Source organism: Saccharomyces cerevisiae, chromosome IX, assembly GCF_000146045.2.
Source record: "Saccharomyces cerevisiae S288C chromosome IX, complete sequence".
Taxonomy (NCBI): Eukaryota; Fungi; Ascomycota; class Saccharomycetes; order Saccharomycetales; family Saccharomycetaceae; genus Saccharomyces; species Saccharomyces cerevisiae.
This window is the reverse complement of record NC_001141.2, coordinates 246,172-271,098: the sequence shown is the minus strand read 5'-3', so window position 1 is coordinate 271,098 and position 24,927 is coordinate 246,172. Positions and strand designations below refer to the sequence as shown.

At 40.1% G+C, this 24,927-nt stretch overlaps 15 protein-coding genes and 1 non-coding gene across 16 annotated transcripts, besides 3 other annotated features; 6 read left to right on the top strand and 10 right to left on the bottom strand.

Moving 5' to 3' along the window:
- Positions 1-525: 525 nt before the first annotated feature.
- On the bottom strand, positions 526-2,448 carry MET30 (ubiquitin-binding SDF ubiquitin ligase complex subunit MET30; the record flags this gene model as incomplete). Its single annotated transcript, NM_001179396.1, has 1 exon — positions 526-2,448. One exon carries the CDS (start codon positions 2,446-2,448, stop codon positions 526-528), a length of 1,923 nt encoding a protein of 640 aa, NP_012218.1.
- A 177-nt stretch (positions 2,449-2,625) lies between these two features.
- YIL046W-A (uncharacterized protein) lies at positions 2,626-2,790 on the bottom strand (the record flags this gene model as incomplete). Its single annotated transcript, NM_001184654.1, has 1 exon — positions 2,626-2,790. The coding sequence occupies one exon, from the start codon at positions 2,788-2,790 to the stop codon at positions 2,626-2,628; it is 165 nt and encodes a 54-aa protein (NP_878097.1).
- Positions 2,791-3,275: 485 nt separating this feature from the next.
- On the top strand, positions 3,276-5,984 carry SYG1 (Syg1p; the record flags this gene model as incomplete). The annotated part of the gene is made up of 1 exon (NM_001179397.3): positions 3,276-5,984. The coding sequence occupies one exon, from the start codon at positions 3,276-3,278 to the stop codon at positions 5,982-5,984; it is 2,709 nt and encodes a 902-aa protein (NP_012217.3).
- Positions 5,985-6,206: 222 nt separating this feature from the next.
- Positions 6,207-9,662, bottom strand: NEO1 (aminophospholipid-translocating P4-type ATPase NEO1; the record flags this gene model as incomplete). The annotated part of the gene is made up of 1 exon (NM_001179398.1): positions 6,207-9,662. One exon carries the CDS (start codon positions 9,660-9,662, stop codon positions 6,207-6,209), a length of 3,456 nt encoding a protein of 1,151 aa, NP_012216.1.
- Positions 9,663-10,179: 517 nt separating this feature from the next.
- On the bottom strand, positions 10,180-10,941 carry DFG10 (putative polyprenol reductase; the record flags this gene model as incomplete). The annotated part of the gene is made up of 1 exon (NM_001179399.1): positions 10,180-10,941. The coding sequence occupies one exon, from the start codon at positions 10,939-10,941 to the stop codon at positions 10,180-10,182; it is 762 nt and encodes a 253-aa protein (NP_012215.1).
- A 387-nt stretch (positions 10,942-11,328) lies between these two features.
- On the bottom strand, positions 11,329-12,186 carry PCL7 (Pcl7p; the record flags this gene model as incomplete). The annotated part of the gene is made up of 1 exon (NM_001179400.3): positions 11,329-12,186. The coding sequence occupies one exon, from the start codon at positions 12,184-12,186 to the stop codon at positions 11,329-11,331; it is 858 nt and encodes a 285-aa protein (NP_012214.3).
- Positions 12,187-12,818: 632 nt separating this feature from the next.
- MMF1 (isoleucine biosynthesis protein MMF1) lies at positions 12,819-13,256 on the top strand (the record flags this gene model as incomplete). The annotated part of the gene is made up of 1 exon (NM_001179401.3): positions 12,819-13,256. One exon carries the CDS (start codon positions 12,819-12,821, stop codon positions 13,254-13,256), a length of 438 nt encoding a protein of 145 aa, NP_012213.3.
- A 779-nt stretch (positions 13,257-14,035) lies between these two features.
- On the top strand, positions 14,036-14,873 carry RPL34B (60S ribosomal protein eL34 RPL34B; the record flags this gene model as incomplete). Its single annotated transcript, NM_001179402.1, has 2 exons — positions 14,036-14,072; positions 14,545-14,873. The coding sequence occupies 2 exons, from the start codon at positions 14,036-14,038 to the stop codon at positions 14,871-14,873; spliced, it is 366 nt and encodes a 121-aa protein (NP_012212.1).
- A 358-nt stretch (positions 14,874-15,231) lies between these two features.
- Positions 15,232-15,984, bottom strand: GPP1 (glycerol-1-phosphatase GPP1; the record flags this gene model as incomplete). Its single annotated transcript, NM_001179403.1, has 1 exon — positions 15,232-15,984. One exon carries the CDS (start codon positions 15,982-15,984, stop codon positions 15,232-15,234), a length of 753 nt encoding a protein of 250 aa, NP_012211.2.
- Positions 15,985-16,238: 254 nt separating this feature from the next.
- On the bottom strand, positions 16,239-16,556 carry YIL054W (uncharacterized protein; the record flags this gene model as incomplete). The annotated part of the gene is made up of 1 exon (NM_001270751.1): positions 16,239-16,556. One exon carries the CDS (start codon positions 16,554-16,556, stop codon positions 16,239-16,241), a length of 318 nt encoding a protein of 105 aa, NP_001257680.1.
- Positions 16,557-17,173: 617 nt separating this feature from the next.
- YIL055C (uncharacterized protein) lies at positions 17,174-19,057 on the top strand (the record flags this gene model as incomplete). Its single annotated transcript, NM_001179405.1, has 1 exon — positions 17,174-19,057. The coding sequence occupies one exon, from the start codon at positions 17,174-17,176 to the stop codon at positions 19,055-19,057; it is 1,884 nt and encodes a 627-aa protein (NP_012209.1).
- Positions 19,058-19,185: 128 nt separating this feature from the next.
- Positions 19,186-21,108, bottom strand: VHR1 (Vhr1p; the record flags this gene model as incomplete). Its single annotated transcript, NM_001179406.1, has 1 exon — positions 19,186-21,108. One exon carries the CDS (start codon positions 21,106-21,108, stop codon positions 19,186-19,188), a length of 1,923 nt encoding a protein of 640 aa, NP_012208.1.
- Positions 21,109-22,167: 1,059 nt separating this feature from the next.
- On the bottom strand, positions 22,168-22,249 carry SUP17. Its single transcript has one exon. It is a non-coding gene; the product is annotated as a tRNA-Ser (tRNA).
- Positions 22,249-22,703: an origin of replication (ARS915; Putative replication origin; identified in multiple array studies, not yet confirmed by plasmid-based assay).
- On the top strand, positions 22,703-23,197 carry RGI2 (Rgi2p; the record flags this gene model as incomplete). Its single annotated transcript, NM_001179407.3, has 1 exon — positions 22,703-23,197. One exon carries the CDS (start codon positions 22,703-22,705, stop codon positions 23,195-23,197), a length of 495 nt encoding a protein of 164 aa, NP_012207.3.
- Positions 23,198-23,338: 141 nt separating this feature from the next.
- Positions 23,339-23,394: an origin of replication (ARS914; Autonomously Replicating Sequence).
- A 789-nt stretch (positions 23,395-24,183) lies between these two features.
- Positions 24,184-24,549, top strand: YIL059C (uncharacterized protein; the record flags this gene model as incomplete). Its single annotated transcript, NM_001431140.1, has 1 exon — positions 24,184-24,549. One exon carries the CDS (start codon positions 24,184-24,186, stop codon positions 24,547-24,549), a length of 366 nt encoding a protein of 121 aa, NP_001418069.1.
- Positions 24,273-24,707, bottom strand: YIL060W (uncharacterized protein; the record flags this gene model as incomplete). The annotated part of the gene is made up of 1 exon (NM_001179410.3): positions 24,273-24,707. The coding sequence occupies one exon, from the start codon at positions 24,705-24,707 to the stop codon at positions 24,273-24,275; it is 435 nt and encodes a 144-aa protein (NP_012204.3).
- Positions 24,547-24,879: a long terminal repeat (Ty2 LTR).
- Between the last annotated feature and the right edge of the window lie 48 nt (positions 24,880-24,927).

Here is a 24,927-nt window from a genome sequence, read left to right as displayed (position 1 = left end):
ACCAAAGCTGGCGCCTCAACTGTTGGGTTCTTGTCTATTTTATGTATATTCTATATTTCAAGGATTACGGAATCGATAAGTATTCTATTATGTAATCGCCTTTATATACAATGGCCGTGCGCGTTTATATAATAAAGTACCTTCGCCCTTTGGATTTATTAGTACTGTTGAGGGAACAATATTGCAGATTATGGATCTTGTACGACATTTTATGCGTACGCCCTCTTCATCATCGCCGTCAATATAATAAGCTTTATCTTCAGTCCCCCCCTTGACATCCCCCTTAGCGTGGGAAGGGCTCCGTGGGGGAGTAATAGCATCTAATGGTCAAGAGTTTTATCGAGACGAAAAAGAGGAAGGAAAAAAACTGAAGATGGAAAAGGCTAGTGATACGCTAGCGATTTATTTTTTTCCTGGAAATAAAATAAATGTAAAATGCTATTATGTATTTTTCATTATATATGTAAGCATATATATTCGAGGTACTACGGATGTTTTTGACCAAGAAAAGACCACACACAGGTCCTAATCATTGAGATCGAATTTGTACATTTTTACGCACCCAAATTCATCACCACTAAAGCATTCTGAATCTCCAATACAAACACAAGCGATAGGGGCGACTTTATCACCCAAGGATTGTGTTTGTGTGTGCTGAGTTTCTCTTTGTAGTCTTCGACCGTTGAACGTGTGCATACACTTCCCGCTTTGCAAGTCCCAGACCTTAATGCTTCCGTCGTGAGAACCACTTATAATTCTGAAGTTGTCAGCGGCGATGTCCCAAACACCTTCCACGTGCCCAAACTGTGTTCTTATGCATTTACCGGTTTTGACGTCCCATAGTTTGATTGTGTTATCCAGTCCGCAAGATAGTAGATGTGTTGGATAAGGTATGTTTTCATCTAAGACAGTTTCTTGCTCGTTCGACGGTGTGTCTGATTCGTCTGCACCATCAGTCATTGTTGGGTCATCCTGCGGAGAGCTGCCATCAGAAGTGTTGTCGGTGGCTAGATTCTCTACATCCTTAATGGTAAGCGGTATGATCTTTTGCACCTGCCCTACATGACCCCTGAACACTTTTAGGCATGAATTGGTCCTGATATCCCACATTCGGATTGTGGTATCGTCACTGCAACTAAAACATGAAAAGCTTTTCGGATGCAATTTGACGCAATTAACCCATTCCGTGTGGCCTCTCAAGGTGTAGCATGTCCTGGACTCCACGTGCCATACCTTGACCGTCTTGTCAGCACTGCCGGAAACGATAACCTTCTGGTATGAATCTACGCTCAGAACGCTATCCGAGTGGCCTCGATACGTGGAAATGCATTCACCGGTTATGTAGTTCCAAACACGGATCGTCTTGTCGAGCGAGCCCGTAATCAGCTTTCTATCGTCAAAATATAATGTCTTGACGCCGTCCGAATGGCCGCTGAGCCTTCGTATTAGCTTCCCCGTGAATAAGTCCCATATACCTATGGTGGAGTCGTACGAGCCTGTGAACAAAAGCCTGTAGTTAAACTGGAGCGTTAACACACCATCCATGTGGCCCTTGAATTCCTGAATCCTGCAGTGGCCCTTTCTCCAGTTTGACTCCACTTTGAACCGTTCTCTGTAGATGACTTTCCAAGGTCGCGTAGTTTGCGTCTGGATATCTGCGTTGCTGCTAGATCCTGTACTATTCTGTTGTATCCGCGCACGTTTCATGTGCAAAAGAGGCAGCCCCCAGCCACAGTTGGGACATTTCCTGTCTATGTGCTGCTCGCACATGTGGTACCATACCCTGTCGTCATCCGCGAGCTTCTGCCACTTGCGGCACACTCTCGTGGCGTTGCAAAGAGATTGGCAATCCAGATAACTCAAGATCTTCAGCGACAGCTCCTGCGGCAGAATGCTGATGAAGTCGATCTTGATCATGTGTGTAACGAGTGACGAAATGTAGGAAAGCTGTGGGAAGCAACTCGTCGATAGGATCCCATCCAGAATCAGCTTCCGTATCTTGTCATTGGAATTGCTGTACTTCGAGATAATGTGGTGGATGTCGGATTGCTCCTGCAGGGGTAGCTTCGCGATATTAGCATTAATCTCTTGCGTTCGTTTCAAATCCTGCTTGTAGCACGCTGTATGAGTTGGTGAGAACTGAATGTCCGGGTTATGCCGATAGCAGAACTTGGTGAAGTTATATTCTGGCAATGGCTGTACCCTAGTGCCGCTGTCGTTTGTCGCCAAATCGGGTGATGACGATGGCGACCTCGTCGCCATCGTCATCTTCTTCTTACCCGATGATCCTTGTGCCAAATCATCGCTACTGCCCGTAATAAGCAATCTCTTTAATGGTGGCATCATCGCCGTATCTGTCATTTCACTGCTGTTATTACTATTACTATTGTCAAGGTCGTCCTTGTCCTTGTCCTCGAAACTCATCATCCTTTGCCTCTCTCTCCTCATGCCCTTCTCCTTTATAAATCACCAAACACACACCCCTTTACCGATACTCAAGCCTCTTCTCTAAACTTCTTTAACTGCAGTCTTCTCTTACGATACAGACTGCAAGGTTGCTTTCTTCTTACGCTGATGAAAAAAAATAAAATATCTCCGCGCAAACTGTGGCTTCCCGATCACGTGCTACAACCTCATTTCTACATTAAAACACACACATTGTACCACACACGCCAACACACATATACACGCACAATCACTCCCACACATATACAAACACACGACATATGAATATATATAGTACACGCGCCAATCCATTAGTTTTTTTTTTGGGATACAGACGCACATCATGGCTTCTTGCCCGTTTAGTGCAATACAATAGCCTTGTGTTGCCGTGCCACACCCTGCAGTTATCTCTCCCAGATCTGTCTTTCCATCCCCTTAGTTGCTATCGCTGCAGCCATTTGTTCAAAATCGTTATCACCATCATTCATCATCACTTATCATTATCATGCACATGCTGCCAGCCGCTGCGGCTGGCTATGTGTTGGTAGTCATCGAGTCGGAAGCCCATCATCGGTGTGGGTGTGAGGCATTTCTAGAACGGATTTTGGGTGCCGTTTGTCACGTGGGACGGGATGCGGTTTTATTTGACGCAAGTTCCATGAACATCATCGCACGGTTTCGCAACAGTTTGGGACTGTACATGTACAAGATGGGTTTTCTCCTTTGCTTTTTTGTTTTGTTTTGTTTGATTTGATGGTTGGTAGTTATTTTTTTTTTTTTTTTAATTCAGTTGGCAGCAATGGAAGGGCTTTACCATAGCACCGTATCAGATGAAGTTTGCTGACCATCTAACCGAGTCTGCCATCCCGGAATGGAGGGACAAATATATTGATTATAAGGTCGGCAAGAAGAAGCTTCGCCGCTACAAGGAGAAGCTGGATGCCGAAGAAGAGCAATCCAGCTCCTACCGGAGCTGGATGCCCTCTGTGTCGGTATACCAGACTGCATTTCAGCAGAGAGAGCCCGGCAAAAGTCGCAGCGACGGAGACTATCGCTCCGGACCTGCGTTCAAGAAGGACTATTCTGCTTTGCAGAGGGAGTTCGTTGCTGACTTCATTGAAGACTGGTTGATCTCGTTCCAGTTGAGTAAGTGTAACGAGTTTTACCTTTGGTTGCTAAAGGAGTGCGACAAGAAGTTTGAGGTTTTACAGTCGCAACTGCACTATTACTCGCTGCAGAAGAATTATGAGCGCGACAACTTGAACCGGTCTAGTTCGAATGTTGACATGTCCACGAGTCTATATGCGGCAGGGCTTGCTGGTCGTTCTGACTCCAGGGTCAATAGCATCGACAGCGATAGCCGGTCTGTTATGTATGGGTCAATGCCCTGCACCAAAGAGGCCAAGAAGCCGCGTTTGTCGCTGCTAGCGTACTGTCAGAAAGTTCTTAAGGACAATAGGCTGCTGCCATCGTGGCCCAAACGTGGATTTTCTCTGCTACAGGACTTGAGACAGGATGCGTCCTCAAGAGGCCGCGAGACGTTTGCTTTTGGCGCTTCTTTTCTGGAGACTATGACGACAACCCAGGCTAGAAACTTGTTAAGCAACGCTATAATCGAGTACTATCTGTACTTGCAATTGGTCAAATCGTTCCGGGATATCAACGTCACCGGGTTCCGTAAAATGGTCAAGAAATTCGACAAAACGTGTCACACAAGAGAGCTGACCACGTTCATGTCGTACGCCAGGACCCACTACACCCTTTTCAAGCACGCGGATGCCAACGTGCAGTTGGTGGCACAGAAGATGCAACAAATAACCAGTTCGCAACCAACACCCACTTCGGAGCTCTCTTCCGCCCAAAGAGACAAAGAGCCCATCACTTGGTTGGAAACGCAGATCACCGAGTGGTTCACCACTGCGTTGACCAATTCGCCTAAGGACAGGAAGCACAATACCCATAAGTTGAAGAAATTGACCATTCAGTACTCTATCTCCGAACAAATGGTTCATAGAAACAACAGATCGATTGTGCAGATGCTGGTTGTCGGGCTGGGCATAGGTGTGTCAATGACTTTGATCACTTACACTTTGTATTTGGGCATTAGCTCTGAAGAAACGTCATTTACGCACAAGATTCTGTTCCCACTGTGGGGTGGTTGGTACATGGTTTTGTTGATCGCGTTTCTCTTTCTTGTTAATTGTTTTATCTGGCATAGAACCGGGATTAATTATAGATTTATTATGCTGGGTGAGATTCAATCCAAGAATGGTACGCAATTTTTCAACAATGATTTTGCCACGAGTAAAATTCCGCTCAAGTTGTATTTCTTGACATTCTTCATAGTACCTTGTGCGGTCTGTTCCATGTTAAGTTTCGCTTTGGAGAAGCTCACACCCTTAGGCTTTTTATATATTGGTATTGTGTCTTTCTTATTTTTATGTCCCTCTGGTCTAATTCCATATTGGGACAAAGTTGTACACACTAGAAAATGGCTGGTGGTTACTCTTATTAGACTGATGATGTCTGGTTTTTTCCCTGTTGAGTTTGGTGATTTCTTTTTGGGAGATATTATTTGTTCGTTGACGTATTCTATTGCCGATATTGCCATGTTCTTCTGTGTTTACTCTCATACGCCCAACAATCTATGTGGCTCTTCACATTCCAGAGCAATGGGTGTTTTATCATGTTTACCAAGTTATTGGAGATTCATGCAATGTTTACGAAGATTTGCTGATTCCGGTGATTGGTTCCCTCATCTTTTGAACGCGGCGAAATACACTTTGGGTATAGCGTATAATGCCACACTTTGTGCTTACAGATTGTCAGACCGTTCTGAACAAAGGAGAACCCCTTTTATCGTGTGCGCTACGTTGAATTCGATCCTTACTTCCGCCTGGGATTTAGTTATGGATTGGTCCTTTGCTCACAATACTACTTCTTACAATTGGTTGCTAAGAGACGACTTGTATTTAGCTGGTAAAAAAAATTGGGAAAACGGCAGTTATTCATTCAGTAGGAAGTTAGTTTATTACTTTGCTATGATTTGGGATATCCTCATTAGATTTGAGTGGATTGTATACGCAATTGCTCCTCAAACAATTCAGCAGAGTGCTGTGACGTCGTTTATATTGGCCCTTTTGGAGGTTTTAAGAAGATTCGTTTGGATCATCTTCAGAGTCGAAAATGAACATGTTGCCAATGTTCACCTATTCAGGGTTACCGGTGACGCTCCTCTGCCTTATCCAATTGCGCAGGTCGGTGATGATTCTATGGATAGTAGTGATTTGGGTTCAAAAGCCTTTTCATCACTTAACGACATACCTATCACGCCTTCACATGACAATAATCCTCACAGTTTTGCCGAACCTATGCCCGCTTACCGTGGGACTTTCAGAAGAAGGTCCTCCGTGTTTGAGAACATTTCGAGATCCATTCCTTGGGCACATGCAACTGATTTCCAAAGACCAACTGTCAATACCGTGGATGATAGGTCTCCCGAAACAGATAGTGAAAGTGAAGTGGAAAGTATTATGTGATTTGGGCTGGACATGATATTTGCTATTGTTAACCTGCTAAAGATGCTTATTTGAGGAAGTACAAAGAAAAGAAAATAAAAAGTAAAAGAAAAAAAATGTAACAAAATAATATTATGCATAATCTATATCTTCTTTGTAAAAATAAGAATTTATATTTTGAAATATGATAGATTTTTTTAAGATAATCCGTTGAAGCAACAAGAAAAATCCAAACCAATTGAATTATGGAGTGGCAAACTCTTGCACTTTTGCATAACTTGGAGGATGTAGCCTTCTATAAATTGCCTTTGCCGTCCAGACAGGAAAGATCGAGATGAGTAATATAACTAAAAGTCCAGCATAGTAATTTACGGTAGTCATATAACCTAAATCAAAATAATCGCCAAGAAATGGAACCGATACAATGTAAAATAGTAAAGTAGCAATTTCAGTGACGAGCATTGTTTTATTCCATGTGTAGATTTCTAAGGCAACCATTATTAATTCATTTACAACCAAAGCAGTGAAGCTGATAGCAACCATCCTTGTGAAATCAGTATCTAATAAACTCGTAAAGGCCTGAGAAAATAATTGAATTACAGAACCTTGGAATAGCGATAATAGAACCCAAACAAAGAACGTCTTATATGATAAGCTCTTACCTTCAGTCAATTCTTTGTACAATTCTGGGTATATTTTAGTCAATGACTCTTCGATATCGTGATCAAGAGTTAATGAAAAGACTGGAGCCATTGTATAGCAGGTAGCATAACCGACCATTAACCAACCTTGATAAAGAGCAATAGGTTCGAACAACGAACAGATGGAATATACCGCTTGGCAAATTGCAATGATTAAACCTCTATGCATGACAAATTGAGCCAATTTAGCAGATCTTTTGTAAGAGTTCCTACCATGCCATAATAGTAATTCGGTGAGGTGACAAAATTGCGTTATAGAAAAATCAGCAGCTAAAGAAGCTTGTTTACCTTCTTTACCCACAATCCCTACGCCAACATCTGCACATTGAATCATACTAACATCGTTACCTCCATCACCAATACAGCATACCCTTTTGCCCGTCATTTTACGAATTACCAAAGCAACGTCTGCCTTCTGTTGAGGTGTACAACGGCAAGCAATAACAGTGGGTAAATGAACCACGACATCAAAAAATTCCTGTTCGTAATGTTTCAAAAACATTCCCAGGGATTCACCATCTATTAAAAGACAAGCATTTCTATTGATTTTTAGATACTCCAGCTGATTGAATGCACCTTCCGGTCTTGTGACTTTTGTTATCGTATGAACATATTGGCCACGAGATATTAATTTTGCACTTATGGAAACACAACGAGCAGTTTCAACTTTATCACCTGTCAGCATCCAAATCTTGATACCTGCGTTTCTTAATAACTCGATAGAGGACTTCACATCCTTCTGTAACTTATCTTCTACACCAGTTAGACCCAATAATTCAAGATCATGCTCTAAATACTTGGTGATAACTTGACTCATCTGTTGATCACGATTTAGCATTGACAAAGAGGCATCGTTGTATTCTTTTTGAAATTGCTCGTAAATTTTCTTGTTTAATTTTTTACGACCGATAACCAAAGTACGTAGACCTTCACGAGCCATATTACCTGTTTCTTCCTCTAGCCAATCATTGCTTTCCACAATTTTTGACATGACAGTATCGGCCCCTTTTTGCATAAACCAATATTCATCCAATTGCTCATCACGAACAATGATACCCATACGCTTAGAATCAGAATTAAATGGGAATACTTGTAAAATTTCGTAATTTAAAGTCTTACCAGAATGTTCGTGTAATAAAGAAATTGAATGGCGATCTCTTTTGAAAAGAGATAAGCCAACCGACTCGGTAAATTTAACAATAGCAATTTCATCAGGTGATGCCGCTTGATATGTAAGTTCGTCATCCTCAAAAGTGGGAGTAACGTTATGGCAAATTGCTAGAGTTAAAATCATATCACGTACACGAAAAGACATATCCTTTCTTGTTGTTGATAAGGCAACTTTAGAATTGTTCAAAGAGTCATTTTTAGAGCTCACCAGAGATTGTACATAGTCGGATACAATGTCTAATGTTTCCGACGTGTATGATACAGTACCCAAGTGTATTTTCTTCAATTGCATATCATTCTGAGTAAGCGTCCCTGTTTTGTCGCTTAGAAGGTATTCAATACGGCCTAAATCCTCTGGAATTGTACTCGTTCTAACAATTGTTTCAGGAATGGTTTTATCGTGTTCGATCTGATGTGCATAAACACTTTTGGCTAAATCTAAATTAACTCTTAAAGAGACAGGGATGATGGTAGAAAACAATATCAGATACCTCAAAATGTCAATGTACCAGTCGTCATTGTGGAAACCGGCAAATGCAACTAAAAGAATTGACAGGGCAAAAACACATGCACAAAGAATCTTGGAAATACTGTTAATTTCTAGCTCTAATAAGCCAGTTTTAACCTTAGCTGTAGTTGTATTCATAGCTTGCCTAGTATCTCTGCCAGTGTAGACGACACAAGCAATACAAAATCCACTGGAAGCTAGAACAGTATTCGCCCATAGAGTATTATCTACAGACAAAGGGTTTGAAGTGGAATCCTTATAGGTAACTTTACCTAAAAATTTATGAATAGATTTCTCAGGAGCAGAGGCTGTTATACTAATTCTGTTAATTAAGTCATTTTCAGATAGATTTTGGGTCAAGGGACAGGCAACACGTAGTTTCCAGTCAGTCTCCCCATCTAGTTGGTCAGTTTTGATAAATGACTCGCCTGATGGTTCACTTGATTGTAAAAGAACCAAATCAGCGGGAATACGATCACCTTTATGGACTTTTATGAGATCTCCAACTTTTAAGTCTTTGCTTGGTATGGAACGATTTCTCGTTATTACATGATACAGTTCATTGTTTGACTCTCTATCACGTCTCCTTCTCTGAATATCATCTATAGCTTCCTTTGCCATGGTTACTGTCAGCACAAATGCTAAAGGTACAATATACGATGATAAATACCCTATTCTTAGTGCAGGAACGGCCTGCGATAATGCAACTACTAAAAAGTATAAATTGTAAAAGAATTTGAACTGTTCATATAATAGGGTTGGCACAAAAGTAACGGCATTATATTTGGCATTAGATAGTTCATTCGAAACGTATCTATTCCTATCGTACACAGGAGTCGTGTCTGGATGTATTTCTCTTTCGATGTGTTGATCACTGAGTTCTATGGGTGAACCAAACTTGGACCAGTTTTTTGTGTTAGATACTTTTAAATATGAGAGGGCTTTTGAAAAAATATTGTTTGAAGACGACGGTGGTGACGAAGCAATATTAGTAAATTTGAAATTATCATCCTGCGAGAGGCGATTATCATACATCAAAGGATGGGTATCTGTGTTTGAAGACTTACGATGCGAATCCGAAGAATGGTTAGAAAAATTGTCTAAATCATCTACTGTTCTCATTTCAAAACTTTCCCTATCTCCAACAGTGTTATGCTTACTAAGTGGTTCTGGGTTATTATTAATTTGTAAACTGTCTAAAGCAGCGTCAAATGAATCGTCGAGATGTAAGTCAAAAGAATCTACACTGTTTGCGTGTTGATTATTGTTGGAGTTGAATAAATTCTGCTTATGTGACTTAAATGAAGGAGGGTTAGGCATTTGTCTCTGAAGTTTTCCGTGCACACTGATACCCCTTTCTTTTTCAGATTAACGTTATGCCACACAAGTGCTCTGATTGTTACTTTTTCTCAATTGCTTAACGGTATATTGCTGTTAATAAGCTGATTGTTGAGTACTGTATAAGCTTCAAAAATCCAGATGAAATCTTTTATTGCGTAGATCAGGCTTCTAATAGCAGCAAATTCAGGTGAAACAATGCCTAAAATATTAAATAAAAAATAGGTATTGAGTAATTTTGGTCCTCGTTTTAAGTAACGAATGTGTCCGAAATTCCCAAGATGTCTAACCTTTTGTTTGGCAGTGATAGGTCTTAGCCACTGTGCCAGTATTTACTCTTTCCAACTGCCTCAAAAAGGTATGGCCTTACCTTCGTTTTTAATGACACGTATACGAGCCTTTGCTGTCTAATTAGTGGTAAAGTGATAATAGTGAAAGTAAAGTGGTTCTTTACCGCGTCTATATATATATGTATATGAATGCCCTAGTGTGCACATTACTAGATTATAAAAGGTATTATGGCGTAGGGGGCTACGTGATTGTCTTTAAATTTGTGCCTGTAATAATTTTTTGTTTCCAATGCGGATATAGTCAAACTTGTGATTACCCAAACTAGTGTTAGGTAAAATTCTTGTTCATAGGGCAACAGAGTAGAATAAATGATTATTTCATCGAGATAATGAGGACAGCATACCAACCTGAAAAGCCTTCCTGTTGGCAGCGAATATTTAACCAGATTGGCCAGAATAACATGATTTTTGTACTGATCCCAAGATGCTATGCAGAATATGATGAAAGCATTCATGTTTAACGTATTTGGAATGGAGTTCTTGTACAGTGATATATTAAGAATTAACAAGAGTACGGAATAGAACCATATACCGACTAGATAATGGGACCAATTCATCCTAGAATTGCTTGTATAATGTAGTACATAAAGCGTTTCATAAAGTCGGCGCAATGAGTGTCCAAATATGATCCAAACGATGGGGAATTTAGGATAGAAATATAAGGTGACTAAGGATAGAAAGGTAGCCAAATAGTAAAAATGGGAAAAATACGCCTTTGGAACTGTGAACTTCTTGATTCGTTCTAAAATGCTTGAGTACTTTGAATTCTCTTTGGGCCGGTAGGTTTTACCATATTGAAGAAATTCTGGTAGACAACTTTTTGCTATGAAAAGTGAGCAAATGCCTACAAAAAAGGATAATCTATAGGCATATATAGTATATTTTAGCAATTGTTCTTCATCAAAGTACATTGGACTGGTAGATTCTACGTTTTAAGCCAGATCGGTCCGCCGATAAACCTATTTATATTCCACATTTGGTATATTTTTACTTTTTCGAAACGTCCTTAATTCTCATTTTGGAAAAAAAAGAGAAAGCATAATACTGAATAGAACAAGGACCGAATTTCTCTTTACCGGTAGATTATGATTTATTTGGGCAAAAAGTTTTTTTTTTCATTCTATTGCAATAGCTATCATTTCAGGAGAAATGCTACTAATATGAAAAACCACTGATTTAAAAGGAATATTAAATTATTTAAATATAACCGATATGTACGCGTTACGTAAATCAGAAATTGATATGTATAATACGAGTAACGGTAAGGGAAGGGCATGAATAATATGCAGGACAGCATTCTACTGGTCGTTCCAGAATTTATATAACAAGTTTGCATATTTCTGCATTTCTTCGACTGAAACCAATAACTTGAAATCACATAGTATCAGGAATTGTAATTCTAAATGGTTTAACTCTTGCAAAGAAATACCTCCAACCTTGGCGTATCGAGAGTTACTGTAAAAAAAATCACTCAAGAACTTCGTGCAAATTGTGACACCTGTTATGAGCAATCTATGAATGTTCCCGGAGTCCATGACGAATAATTGCTTTGCGCAACCATTACGCTCAGAAGAATGCCCATAATTTTTGGAGATTCTATCGAAATATACAAGGAGAGAAAGAAAAATATCATTTGTGGTGGGACAGTACTTTTGAATTCTCTCTAAGTACTGAACAACAGCTATCTCTGGAACATTCTTTCCATAGAAAGCAAGGATTGGAGTTAAGAGTTCGTCTTCGGTCTCATCCGACACTTGTTGTGAGACATCTGTAGTTTCATCGTTTGCTGTTATAATTCTGTTGAGTAGCGCACTTATCATTAGTATGAGTTCATCTGTGGGAAAGTCTGCTATGTTTAAGATCTTTACATCAGTCTGTTCATTTGTCTCCTCGTCCAGGCTATGCGTTTTTGCTTCCGACTCTAAAGACTTCTTTACAGCTTGTACAGGAGAACAATCTAGTAAAGATTTCGAAGAGAAAGGGCTTTCCAAACTGGGGTTAGTAGATATTTTGGACAGCAAACTACTATTGTTACTTGAAAATGGATCGGTCTTGAAGCTGTGAGAATGTGGTCCGATTATTAGGTTATCTCTATTCCCCCCTGGTATATTTATTGGCGATGTTGTGGTTTTTTTTGATGGTGAACTTAGCTCCATATTTTTCTCTAGTGTAAGCAGTCGTTCGTTCTAGCTCGGTTTGCTTTAGTCTGATTACAGTAATTAATGTCTGTTAACTTTTGTTGTACTATTTTAAGAACCGTAGATGAATATATAGATATACTTTTTGTATATATAAAGGTTTGAGATGTTGAAGCCTGCGCTGCTATCCCCTGCTTTGTTTACACCGTTTTGGACCCATCGCAAGATACCGAGATTCCGAAACCGGCCTCAAAACTCCCAGAGATTAGGCGCGATAGATAGTAATACCTTAAGCCATAGTATGCCTATGGATGCAAAATGCAATGATCACTGTCCATGTTATACAATTAAAAGAGCCCGTAGAAAAGTGCACAGGCGGTGATCTTAGAAGACCAGTGCTGCTTATTGGATAAGTCTCTATCATTGAAGGACGTTATTCACTTTGCTCCTGTGTACGCTCTCATTTGCGGAGATGCGATTCCGCCTCTGTCGCTCATCCAGCGAAAAACACACCGTATGGATCCCCTGATATATATAAATACATATGACTAAATGGGTCTTACACATGCATAAGAATTAGGTTAGCTAGTAAATTGTGTGAGATTTACAGGTAAAAAGGACAACACATACACACAAATATATTACCAATAATGTTTTTAAGAAATTCCGTTTTGAGAACAGCTCCAGTCTTGAGGAGGGGTATAACAACATTGACCCCGGTCAGCACCAAGTTGGCCCCACCCGCTGCCGCCTCTTACTCCCAAGCTATGAAGGCCAACAATTTTGTGTACGTGTCTGGTCAAATCCCTTATACTCCAGATAACAAGCCTGTTCAAGGTTCTATCTCTGAGAAGGCCGAACAAGTTTTTCAAAACGTTAAGAATATCTTAGCAGAAAGTAATTCTTCTTTAGACAATATAGTCAAAGTCAACGTATTCTTGGCTGACATGAAAAACTTTGCCGAATTCAACTCTGTATACGCCAAACACTTCCACACCCATAAGCCTGCAAGATCCTGTGTTGGTGTTGCTTCCTTACCTTTGAATGTTGATTTAGAAATGGAAGTTATCGCTGTTGAAAAGAATTGAAGGATTGAAACTTCTTTACTGCCTTTTTTCCACTTGCGATACCGAGGAGTGTACATTTATAAACATTTTAGTAGCATTCTTTAGCGTATATAAGATTTTAACTAAGAAAAGAAACGAATTTACGGAGTTTCAGAATCAGTTTCTTGCCGTTGTAGAAAATGTGAGGGGAGTTTCCCTCTACTTGTATCAATGTTACAAGACAGGGGTAGAAACCTATTACGTGTTGGAACTTATTTTCTTGAACACTCTAATCATAAATTCTAAAAAACTGTGACTGTGTTTTCGTCACAACTTTGCGGTGTACAGATGTCGTCACATACCGTGTGTTGTTTGGGTGTTTTCCTTTCAGCTTTTTTTTTTTTGAATTTTTGAATTTTTACTTTCATTTGCTTTCGGAGGTCCCGCTTCCGACAATAGTCCGCTTCATTTGTCCCTTCCCATGAAAGTTCATTCCTTTGGGCAGAGAGACCGTCCTTCTGGGAGGAGATGGAATTGACGCCTGGGGGAGGAGCCAGTAACAATTCTAACTCTTCCTCTTCCTGTCAGTGGCCCCAGCACCCGTTCAGACGGTATGGTAACGGGCTCTCAGGAGCCGTTTCATCGCAGCTGGTGGGTAAGTTTGGAATGTTTCAATAGCATTCTACGTAAAAGTTGATGAACTTATTAGTTGTAAGTAGTAAATAACGGGTAGTACATAGTATTTGGCACTTGTTATATTCTTTTGATTCAATTTACTTTGATTGAAACTGAGAATAGATTAGCAACGAACAACCCTAAAAATGGCTCAACGTGTTACTTTCAGAAGAAGAAATCCATGTATGTTACTGAACTATTTTTTTGAGTTTTCATGAAAACTTATTATGAACTTATTATGAACTTATTTTGAACTTTCATTGTGGGAAAATGAGGTTAAAAGGCGAACGAGTGCTATTTAGAGAAGCGTACCACTTAGAAATAGGAAGAACCAGATCATCGATAGGGGAATCAACTATGCAAGAACTTTCAAATATATTGGCATGACATTAAAACATTAGACAGCATGAACGAACAGTATCCAGTAATGTGGACAGCAATAAGTTGACTTCAGTTTCTAAGTGGAAGACCTTGGTCGACCCAAATGGAAAATGAATTTTTCTCCGCTGTTGAAAGATTGAAATGAGATAATATTCATTCAGCAACGCCGAAATACTTTTCATATGGAGCAATCCCACTCAAGTTCTTAAATCATAGGATAATAAAGAAGTGATTACTAACATTAATGGGAAAATTTTCTCTTTACTACGTACAGACAACACCCGTTCTAACAAAATCAAGGTTGTTAAGACCCCAGGTGGTATCTTGCGTGCCCAACACGTTAAGAAGTTGGCTACTAGACCAAAGTGTGGTGACTGTGGTAGTGCTCTACAAGGTATTTCCACTTTGAGACCAAGACAATACGCTACTGTCTCCAAGACCCACAAGACTGTTTCCAGAGCTTACGGTGGTTCCAGATGTGCCAACTGTGTCAAGGAAAGAATCGTCAGAGCTTTCTTGATTGAAGAACAAAAGATTGTTAAGAAGGTCGTTAAGGAACAAACTGAGGCTGCTAAGAAGTCTGAAAAGAAGTCTAAGAAATAAATTTAAATAAGCATTCCTTTTATAATTACTCTAACTTCTCGTCGTACTAAAAAAAAACACTTTTATAGTAAGATATAAAACAAAAACGAAGATTGAATCTTCCTTTTTTATTTCTGTGTTAAATTCTCTAAACCAGCTTGATTTGCGCGAACCACCTGTCACGGCAGATCATCCGAAGACGACAAAGAAAAGGATGCATTACATCGGTTTAAATTTTTCTATTCGTATTTTATAAGTATTATATTATATTATTAAGTCATGCAGATATAAAATTATACAATTGGTCGGAAATGGAGGGAAATCATACATTTTTATTTTATTTTTAGCGTAGTAGTTTTATCAAAAAAATAAAAGAAAATTACCATTTCAACAAGTCATCCTTAGCGTATAAGTAGTCATCAAAGATCAATTCGACTTCATCGGTTTCAGCGTTGTATTCACCGACTCTGATAGATTCGTGGTTCTTGACAATGATGTCACAACCCTTTTCCTTCAAGAAGTCCAAATCGAAAGTGGTAGCAATACCAACGATTTTACAGCCAGCAGCCTTACCAGCAGCAATACCAGCTGGTGCGTCTTCAAAGACAACAACCTTAGATTTGGATGGGTCTTGTTCATTAATTGGGAAACCCAAACCGTTTCTACCCTTTAAGTATGGTTCTGGGTGAGGCTTACCTTGCTTGACATCATTGGCGGTGATGAAGTATTCTGGTCTCTTGATCTTCAAAATGTCGAACCATTTCTTGGCCATGTCACGGGTACCAGAGGTGGCGACAGCCCATTTTTCCTTTGGCAAGGCGTTCAAAGCATTACACAACTTGACAGCACCTGGAACTTCGATGGAGTGTTCACCGTACTTTTCTGGGATTTCACCTTCTAGCTTGTTAACGTATTCTTCATCAGCAAAGTCTGGAGCGAACTTGGCAATGGCATCGTAAGTTCTCCAACCGTGAGAGATGTGAATAACGTGTTCGGCATCGAAGTAAGGCTTGTCTTTACCGAAATCTCTCCAGAAAGCAGCAATGGCTGGTTGAGAGATGATGATGGTACCGTCAACATCGAATAGAGCGGCGTTGATTTTCAAAGATAAAGGTTTTGTGGTCAAAGGCATTGCGATGGTTTGTATATTTGCTTTTGTTGTTCTGATATATTTTAAAACATTGAAACGTTTCATAACAAGGAAACTTGGAAAGAAAAAAATGGCAATCAAGAGATACTTACGAAAGATTTATATACATTATCAATTGAACGAAAATGAACAAGACGACAATATGAACAAAAAGGAAAGAAAGTGATTAACAGAGTAAGAAAAGAAAAAAAAAGGAAAAAAGAAAAGAAAAAAAGAAAAGAGGAACTCACACATCATCAAAGGTCAAAATGGTCAAAATGGTCAAAATTAAAAGACACAAAGGAAAAGGTGAGTAAGGAACAATAAAAGCACATACCATCATCAAACAGCGTTAAAAAAATTATGTTAATGATGATGATCGCAAGAGTAACAGTGATAATGGTGATGATGATTATTCCCATAAAGAAAACCGGACAATGAGAATCCTGCAATTTACCAGGCGCACGCGGGTTCGTGTATGCGAGAAAATGATACGGATTTCCTGCTTGTCTCACTATTAACGCGTGGCGGGGTAAGACCCAAGGAAGACAGACAAAAAAAGCCTTCGGGGCCATGCCATGTCATTGCCGTGGACTGAGACAATTACAATATTGCTTTTGTTCTCTTTCTTTTGACCCTGTGACGTGTTTCGTAAGAATCCCACTTAAGAGATGAAAAAGAAACGTGGTGGTACTTCGCACCCAGACCATACGTCTTCCACTCTCTTGATGGGAGCGGCGAGCTTCCGCACCCACACATTCTAATTGCCGCGCCTTCCTCCCACCCGTACAGAGTGATATCCCTTGGTACGATTGACCAGGGTGTGTGGCGCAAGCAAATTTTCCGTTTTAGTTCAATGATGTCTTAATTGACACTGCGCTTGTTTTGAGCGATGGGTTCGCAGCCCTGGAAGACCCGCAAAAAATTAGGGGAATGGAATATATTCTCTACTCCATTTTTCAAATGTTACCTTTTGTTTGTGTGCATTGTATTATTCCATAGTCGTAATGTTGGCCTTCTTTCGTGCGCTTTCCTAAAGGTTTTTACGCTTGCTTAACTGTTAAGTTAACAAGACTTCCTCCCACACTTGTTTCTTTCATTTTTTTTTTTTTTTAGATTGGTCTTGGCCTCCAGTTCAGTTGGCTGATACACGAGAGTTTGCTGTCTCTCCTTACAATACGCTTGCTTTATAATGACTCTAGAACCACACTATAGTGCCAAGTCGGCTGCTTCAGCCAGTGCCTTTGTTGCCCGTTCTGCGACCGAAAGCTCAACAGCAAGCACAAAAGCTGCTCCTAGGAAAAAGACGTACTCGCAGTCAAATGGTATTCCCATAAGGATTGATAATCTCCCTCCGGGCAAGACTTGGGCCCAGGTAAAATATTTGATAGGCGGAATCATATACCATACCAATATTTTACAGGTGAAAATGCTGCCTCCAATGACTTCCATGGTTCCTCCTTTTATTACTTTTCAGAGTTGCATTGTCATTCTGAAGAACTCGATAGATAACGAGTCCCTGGAAAACTTACTACTTACTTTGAACACCTACCAATGGGATTATCATGATCTGTTCGTTTACCTGTTGCCGTACACTAATGATTCTCCTTCACTGCGATATCCAGAAATCAGTGATAGCAACAATGACGTCCGGAGTGCTCCCGATGAAACTAAAAGATCTATTTCTCCTCGATATGCAAGCCATGTTTCATCTGTGACACCGCAGCCACCATCCGCTTCTACCCCACCTTCTCAATTTTTCAGTTTTTCTCCTGAAGTGAGCCTTCGAAAGAATGAGAACATAACGCCATTGCCCACGCCTGTTCCCGTACCTGTTGGTGTGCCACCTCTTGCTCCCCCGCCTCATGGTCCATTTTCGACTTCGATGCTACCTATGTTGGGTGCTCCTCCGGGAACGGTACCTAATATGCAGATGCCCTATCAAACTACTCTACCTTCACCAACAGCTGCTGCTACTGCTGGTGGTCCACTTGCTTCCCCTACACACTATCCCCGTCGTCGGCATTTCTATCACCAGAACCAAAGCCAGTTTCAAAAATACATGCATAATAGCCCCAGGAATCCAGATACTGGCACAGGCCCTCGTCTTTCTCAGCAGCATCACCTCTCCTTAAGGAACAATAAGATAAATCCCTCTTATAACGAAATATCTGCCCTTTACAACTTGAACATGGCCTCAAATTCCAATAATAATGGTAATATTCCCACTACAAGTACGAATGGTGATGACCGTGCCCTCCAAGCAAAGAATGGTGGAACAATTACACCTTCACAAACTCAAATAAATCACAAAAGATTAAAGCATATCTTTAACGAGAAAAGCTTTAGAAAACAAATGACGAATAGAGGTATGTGGCAGCTGAAGATCATAAATTTCCCACCCTATATACCTATAGAATTCTTGGAGAAATTATCAGAGTCTGATTTCAATGAGTTAATGAACCAAGAGAAGTTCACAGTTATTGAAATTAAAGAGAAAGGACAATTGGAAAAATTTGGAAGGCTAAGATGGACAGTTCTAAAAGATTTTATAAAACTGAAATGCCCCAAGCTATTAAGACTACAGGAAAGACAGTTTCTACAGCAACAAAACGAAGCATCTTTACTCAATGAATCTATGGACGCTCTAAAGATATCAGAAAATGAGAACACCAACGGGAGTGCAAATAATAGCACATACACAAATGGCGGACCTCGAACATCTATCAATAATACAAGGGAATTCTATGTAGGGGTTTATGAAGATCATGAAGAAGCAACTCTACTGAGGTTTGAATTACCGGAAGATGAATTAGAGGAGTTTAATAGAAATTTGCCAACTACTTTTGCACAAAGTGGAAACGTCTCTGACTCCGAAGGTGATAGCAAGGCGAAATACTTTAAAGTTAGCACAATTGTGTATAATGCCATTGTTGGGTTCCACGATAAAGAGCTGTCTGATTTGACGTTCGAATCCTTACAAGACCAGGAATATTCACTGGGGTACAAAATTCATGTAATGGAACTGCCACCATTTGACGAGGATGAATTTGAAAATCAACGGCAGCAGTTCTAAGCATGGATTAAGAGGATATTATTATTTTATCTTACATAAATATGTACGCGAATTGAAAAAGAAAAAAATATTGTGTAGAATGTGTATTAGGCAGTTATGTATGTAGACAATTTTGTTTTGTATTTTTATCAAAGTAAAGGCTGGAAAACCGGCTGTGGTAAATTGCCATTTTGAAAAGAATTTTTGTTCTTTGTAACGTATGGCGCTGGCACAGACTCGTTGTGGTCATTATTATTTGTGTTGGAGGTGGAGGTGCCAGTGTTTAAAGTAGTGTTGCTATTTTCTTCATTCATTGGCGATTTAGAGATCCTATTAAGGATGTTATCAAAGGCAGTTAAGCTTGATTTTTTTGGATCATCTTTTTCTTGTGGTACCAATGGAATAGAAGGCATAGAGGGGTTTTCACCTATGCATGACATTTTGGGCAACGTAATGGGCACTGGTATTTTTGCATCTTGTAGTGGAATGGTGGAAATGTCCTTAATTACGAGATGAATCTCGCTCGTGGAAAAGGAATCAAATAACTTTGCCAAACTTTCATCGTTCAAGAGGTTATCGTTATGGAAAATACCAAAATTCTTGTTCTTGTTGATAATATTAAATAAATTTTTACAGTTTTCCAAAACTTCAGACACCGTGGGTGGTCCATTGCTCAACTGGTGGAAAGTAAAGGCTTGCTCGCGATCATTAAATCTAATGATCACTCTGCGATTAACATCTTTATTGGCCGATTGAGGCTTCATTGGTAGCGTAGTTAAAAGTGTAGCTCTATTCGATAGAGTGTTATTATTATTCAACATAACGTCACTTGAAACGACAGGAGGGCTTCTCTTAACCCTCTTGTTAGGTGAAGATGATGGTGGTTCTGACGCACAGGAACTAGCCAAAGGATACTGAACCATCACAATATGATGTATGATTTCACTTAAAGGGTAAAGCGTGGGGTCGAAGCCAAAATCCTTGACAATACCACCTATGACCAAATACAGTAGCCTTAGTTGTACCTGAGCCGCGGGGAAATGAGATAAGTTATGTCTTGTAGCGGCACCGAACAGTCTTTGAGACAACAAAGCCAGATTTTCAGGAGAGCACGTCTTGGCAGTGATATACTTCATTGAAGAAGAGACCAAGTTGGAGAAAAATCGTTCGATAACGAATGCAATAGACATTCGGATTGACATTTCACCCAAAATCTCCAGATTTGCGTATATATCAATGGATCCTGCAGCCTGCGAAATGTCCTGACAAGTTCTTGATCTTTGGATTTGTAGGAGTAACTTTTCCCTCAGGAAAAATGGCACGGTAGAATCTATCGGGATGTTTGTGGTAATGTTAGGTTGCTGGCTGAGTGAAGACGTAGCAAAATGTGACAGGTTTGGCCCAGTATATGGGTCCTTGAGAGCTTGTTCTGATAGGGGTACGACATTCGTAACAAGATCGTGCACTAGCATGGTGACTATATCGTTATACTTTTGTTGGGTCGAAGTAACCGATGGAGATGAGTCATTTTGGGTGCCCACGGTTGGAAAAATGGTTCCGTTATGACTCTGGTGACTCATGAGAGGCTGGAACTTGTTTGAAAACTGGAAATCTGCAGCATAATTAGAACTAGGCAGGAAGTCCGAATTGGAGCGCTGGTAGATCGACGGAGAGATCTCGTCGTCAGAAGTAGAATTTGACGAGATGCTGTTGTTGACATTGCCGCCACTGCCATTGGCTATGCTGAGAGCGTAGCGTTTTTTTGATCGTTTTCTATTCCTTCTCACTGATTGCACAGCAGCAGTGACTAACTTTTCGAATTCCTTAGAGCAGCTTACAGGGTATCCAAACTCCGTTCTTAATATTGTAGCAATCTGCTTTATGTTTTGATCTTGTTCGCTTGCCTTATATTGACTTAGTTGGAATTTGTCTATCAGCTCCAGCCTTCTGCTCGAAAACTGTTTCCATTTCTTTTCATCATTAAAATTGAGTAATTCTCTAATCTTATGAGTTGCTCCATTCCCAGAAAACTTATTTATTCTATATTGAGTGAATGTTGGAGGACCGTTCATATGTGTATAGGATATAAGCAACGAAGAAGAATAGGTAGAAAGAGAATAAAGAAGGTTTTAAAGCTATAACTAGTAGAAAAGAAAAATGTAGGAAGGGAATGCGGATGCGTTTATGCTAAGATGCGATGGGGACAATAGAAAAAGAAGAGAAAAAAAAGGAAGAGGAAGAGGTAGTGGTATAGAGAAAGAGAGAGAAAAAAAAAGGCTAGTAGTATTTGTATAGTAGGGAAAGGGCTAGATTAGAACTGAACCAAGCTGACCTGAATTGACTCAATAACACCATTCTCACCCACACAAGTACCGAAGATCCAAAAGGCAAGAATCATGGAAGAGAGCACATTGATTTATAGTAAAAAAAAAAAAAAGAGAAGACGACGGTAGAAAGATTTCAGGGAACATATGGCTTACACTTATGCTGAAGAAGTAAGAGGGAGAAGCGAAGCAAATATAATCTGTCACAATGCACAGTGCGCAAACGTAATCTGCCCACTCAGCTAATAGCTCCTGCCATGATTCTGCTGCGTAGTCTATATGAAAGGAAACGAAGGTCAGAGATGAAAAAGAGATAAAAAAGAAAAGAAACTTCTCCGAGGGGCGCAGAATTCAGGGCAAAACAACATGGAATCGATCAAAAGTCATAGTCACCCACGGAAACGTGGCGCCTATTCCGTGGCAGCTACCCGCCCGCCGCTTGTTCTCAGGGCACTTGTCCACTGCATTCCGATGTTCCGCGGAAATTAGCACGGCCTCTTATCCCCGGCTCCGCACGATTCCCTGTGTCCGTGCATAACGAATGACTCTTGTGTCGTGTTATCCGGGCTTTCTCCTTTTCCTTTCCCCGAGAAAGCAACCGACGCATACGGATATAAGCGGATCCCACCGAAAAGGAGACTCCACGGTCTTGGTGAATAACATCGCGCAGATTATTCTGCGAACCGTGGCTAATAGGAGCATGCCCGAAGAAATGATTATGGGTGCGTGATCACCAATCTGTGTGAGGCTGTCGAAGATATCTGATAATCAGTAAGCGATAAAAAAAAAATAAAAATAAAAAAATAACGACACCAGCAGGATTTGAACCAGCGCGGGCAGAGCCCAACAGATTTCAAGTCTGTCGCCTTAACCACTCGGCCATAGTGCCTAAAACAATGTAGGTTATTTAAGCAAGTATTGTAGATACTTTTCGTAATAAACTACAATGCACCCACGACTCGCGGTGTAATGATGGCATGAAATCATTGAACGAAGTTTTGCGGCTATACGGCTGAAGGACGAGACTAAAGGGACAGGAATTATTAATGCGGGGTATAATTTGAATAGTATTAACGGGCACTGCCGTTTAGCCATCAAATGCTATTGTTGGGGTATTCTCTCTACTTTTTGTTCTTGGCTTGAACCTTTTCGGCGGTTGGCAATCGTCCGTATATAAGCATCGGCTGTCCCAATCCTCTATTGCCCTTTTCCCTTGCACCTCCTTCTCAATTCTTCGTATCTTTCGCGTAAAGGTAGATCTTGATTCACCTATCTGTCGAAACACGATTAAGTGCAAACGAAACAACGTACAGTATATAACAAAGTATTTTAAATAATAAGAATGACGAAAAAGGATAAGAAAGCAAAGGGTCCTAAGATGTCCACCATCACTACAAAAAGTGGTGAGTCCTTAAAGGTTTTTGAGGATTTGCATGATTTTGAAACATATTTAAAGGGTGAGACGGAAGATCAAGAGTTCGACCATGTCCATTGCCAACTGAAGTACTATCCACCCTTTGTCCTGCATGATGCGCATGATGATCCGGAAAAGATCAAAGAGACTGCCAATTCGCACTCTAAGAAGTTTGTTCGCCATTTACACCAGCATGTTGAGAAGCACCTGCTAAAGGACATCAAAACCGCTATCAACAAGCCAGAATTGAAATTCCACGATAAGAAAAAGCAGGAATCCTTTGACCGGATTGTTTGGAATTATGGCGAAGAAACGGAGTTGAACGCCAAGAAATTCAAGGTGTCTGTCGAAGTTGTATGTAAACACGATGGCGCAATGGTAGATGTTGATTACAAGACAGAACCCTTGCAGCCACTCATCTAAGTTTGGGGAGCTGTTTTTATGAATTAACGAAATTTTATGAATTTACGAAATATAGCATGCTATATAAAATAATTTATATGCGCATGTATTTTGGTGTGCACCTTCTTACTGGAGTGTATACAAGTCTACAAATCAACACATGTGGTTTTTTTAATGTTTTGTCGTCACAACGCGACCTTAAATAAAAGAATTCCACGCTAGATTCATGCTACTATCACGAACAATACGTACCAATTAAGCTTTCTTGGTGTAATAAAAAAAGAGAAATGTACACACCACCATGATTCCGTTTACGTCTTGCTTTTCTACTTGTTTCGCTCATGGGTTCTCATCAGCTCTATTGTGTGTGCCCTCTTTGTAGATAATTAAACACATTGAAAAAAAAGAAAACGAAAAGATGGCACACGGCTTGGTCATCGAGTGAAGAAATGAAACTTCAAAAAAATTGCCGGACACTTAAACCTTAACGAGTTATACAGAACCGTATCCAGACCTGGAGCTGGGCTATAAGAAGAAGCGACAATATGGTATACTAAATTTCTGGACTCGTAGTCACTCAGTCTGTTTGTCAGTAAGTCACGTAGACCTGTATCGGCAGTAACTATGGTATTTTTTCCAGATTAATTATTATACGATGTTGTTACTTCGATAAGGTCACAACAGGTTTTCCATTGTTGAGAAACTGACTTTGATTATTATTTAGTTAGTAGGCAACTGTCATGTTGCAACCACAACAAGCAACAATCCTTTCACCATGACTATTATAAGCGGCCGGCAAAATTGCCGGGAAAACTGCCAGGGATATAATGCAACCTTCATTTGAGCACTTAAAATAGAAGATAACGTTGGTAAACCCCCCTTGATAGTGGACACATCCTACGTAGATCTCTCTACAGCCAAGTCGTATATATAGCAGCAAATTGCAACCAACCACATGGGACATAGGAATGAGTGGTTTTCTCAGACCCTGAACGTGACCGTCCATCATGAATTTCTCCACAGTTTTTCAAGCAATAATCGCGGTTTTAGGTTTAACTACAGTCACAGCTTTAGCAGAATTTGATTTCGACGTAGGCTATGAAGAGTTTGTCCGTACCAATCCTGATACGATTTTCTTAGAGAGTGATATTGGCCTGCACGTTGGATATACCGAGGGTGGCGAACGACAGATAGCAACGATACCACACAATTCCACGCTAGGGACTTCACTACGTGAGTATAGTGGCTGTGGTGGTAATGGTACAGAAACCTCCATCGCTACCCCCGCACCTACAATGAGTGAGGTACCTATCGCTACCTTCGTGAAACGTAGAAAAAGTGTACCTATCTTGCTACCGCAGGTATGTATGTGAAGAGTTGGTGAATTTTGAGATAATTGTTGGGATTCCATTTTTAATAAGGCAATAATATTAGGTATGTAGAATGTACTAGAAGTTCTCCTCGAGGATTTAGGAATCCATAAAAGGGAATCTGCAATTCTACACAATTCTATAAATATTATTATCATCATTTTATATGTTAATATTCATTGATCCTATTACATTATCAATCCTTGCGTTTCAGCTTCCACTAATTTAGATGACTATTTCTCATCATTTGCGTCATCTTCTAACACCGTATATGATAATATACTAGTAACGTAAATACTAGTTAGTAGATGATAGTTGATTTTTATTCCAACAGTATGGGAGGTATATGAACCCCTACAACCACTCATTTAGAAGTGGGGG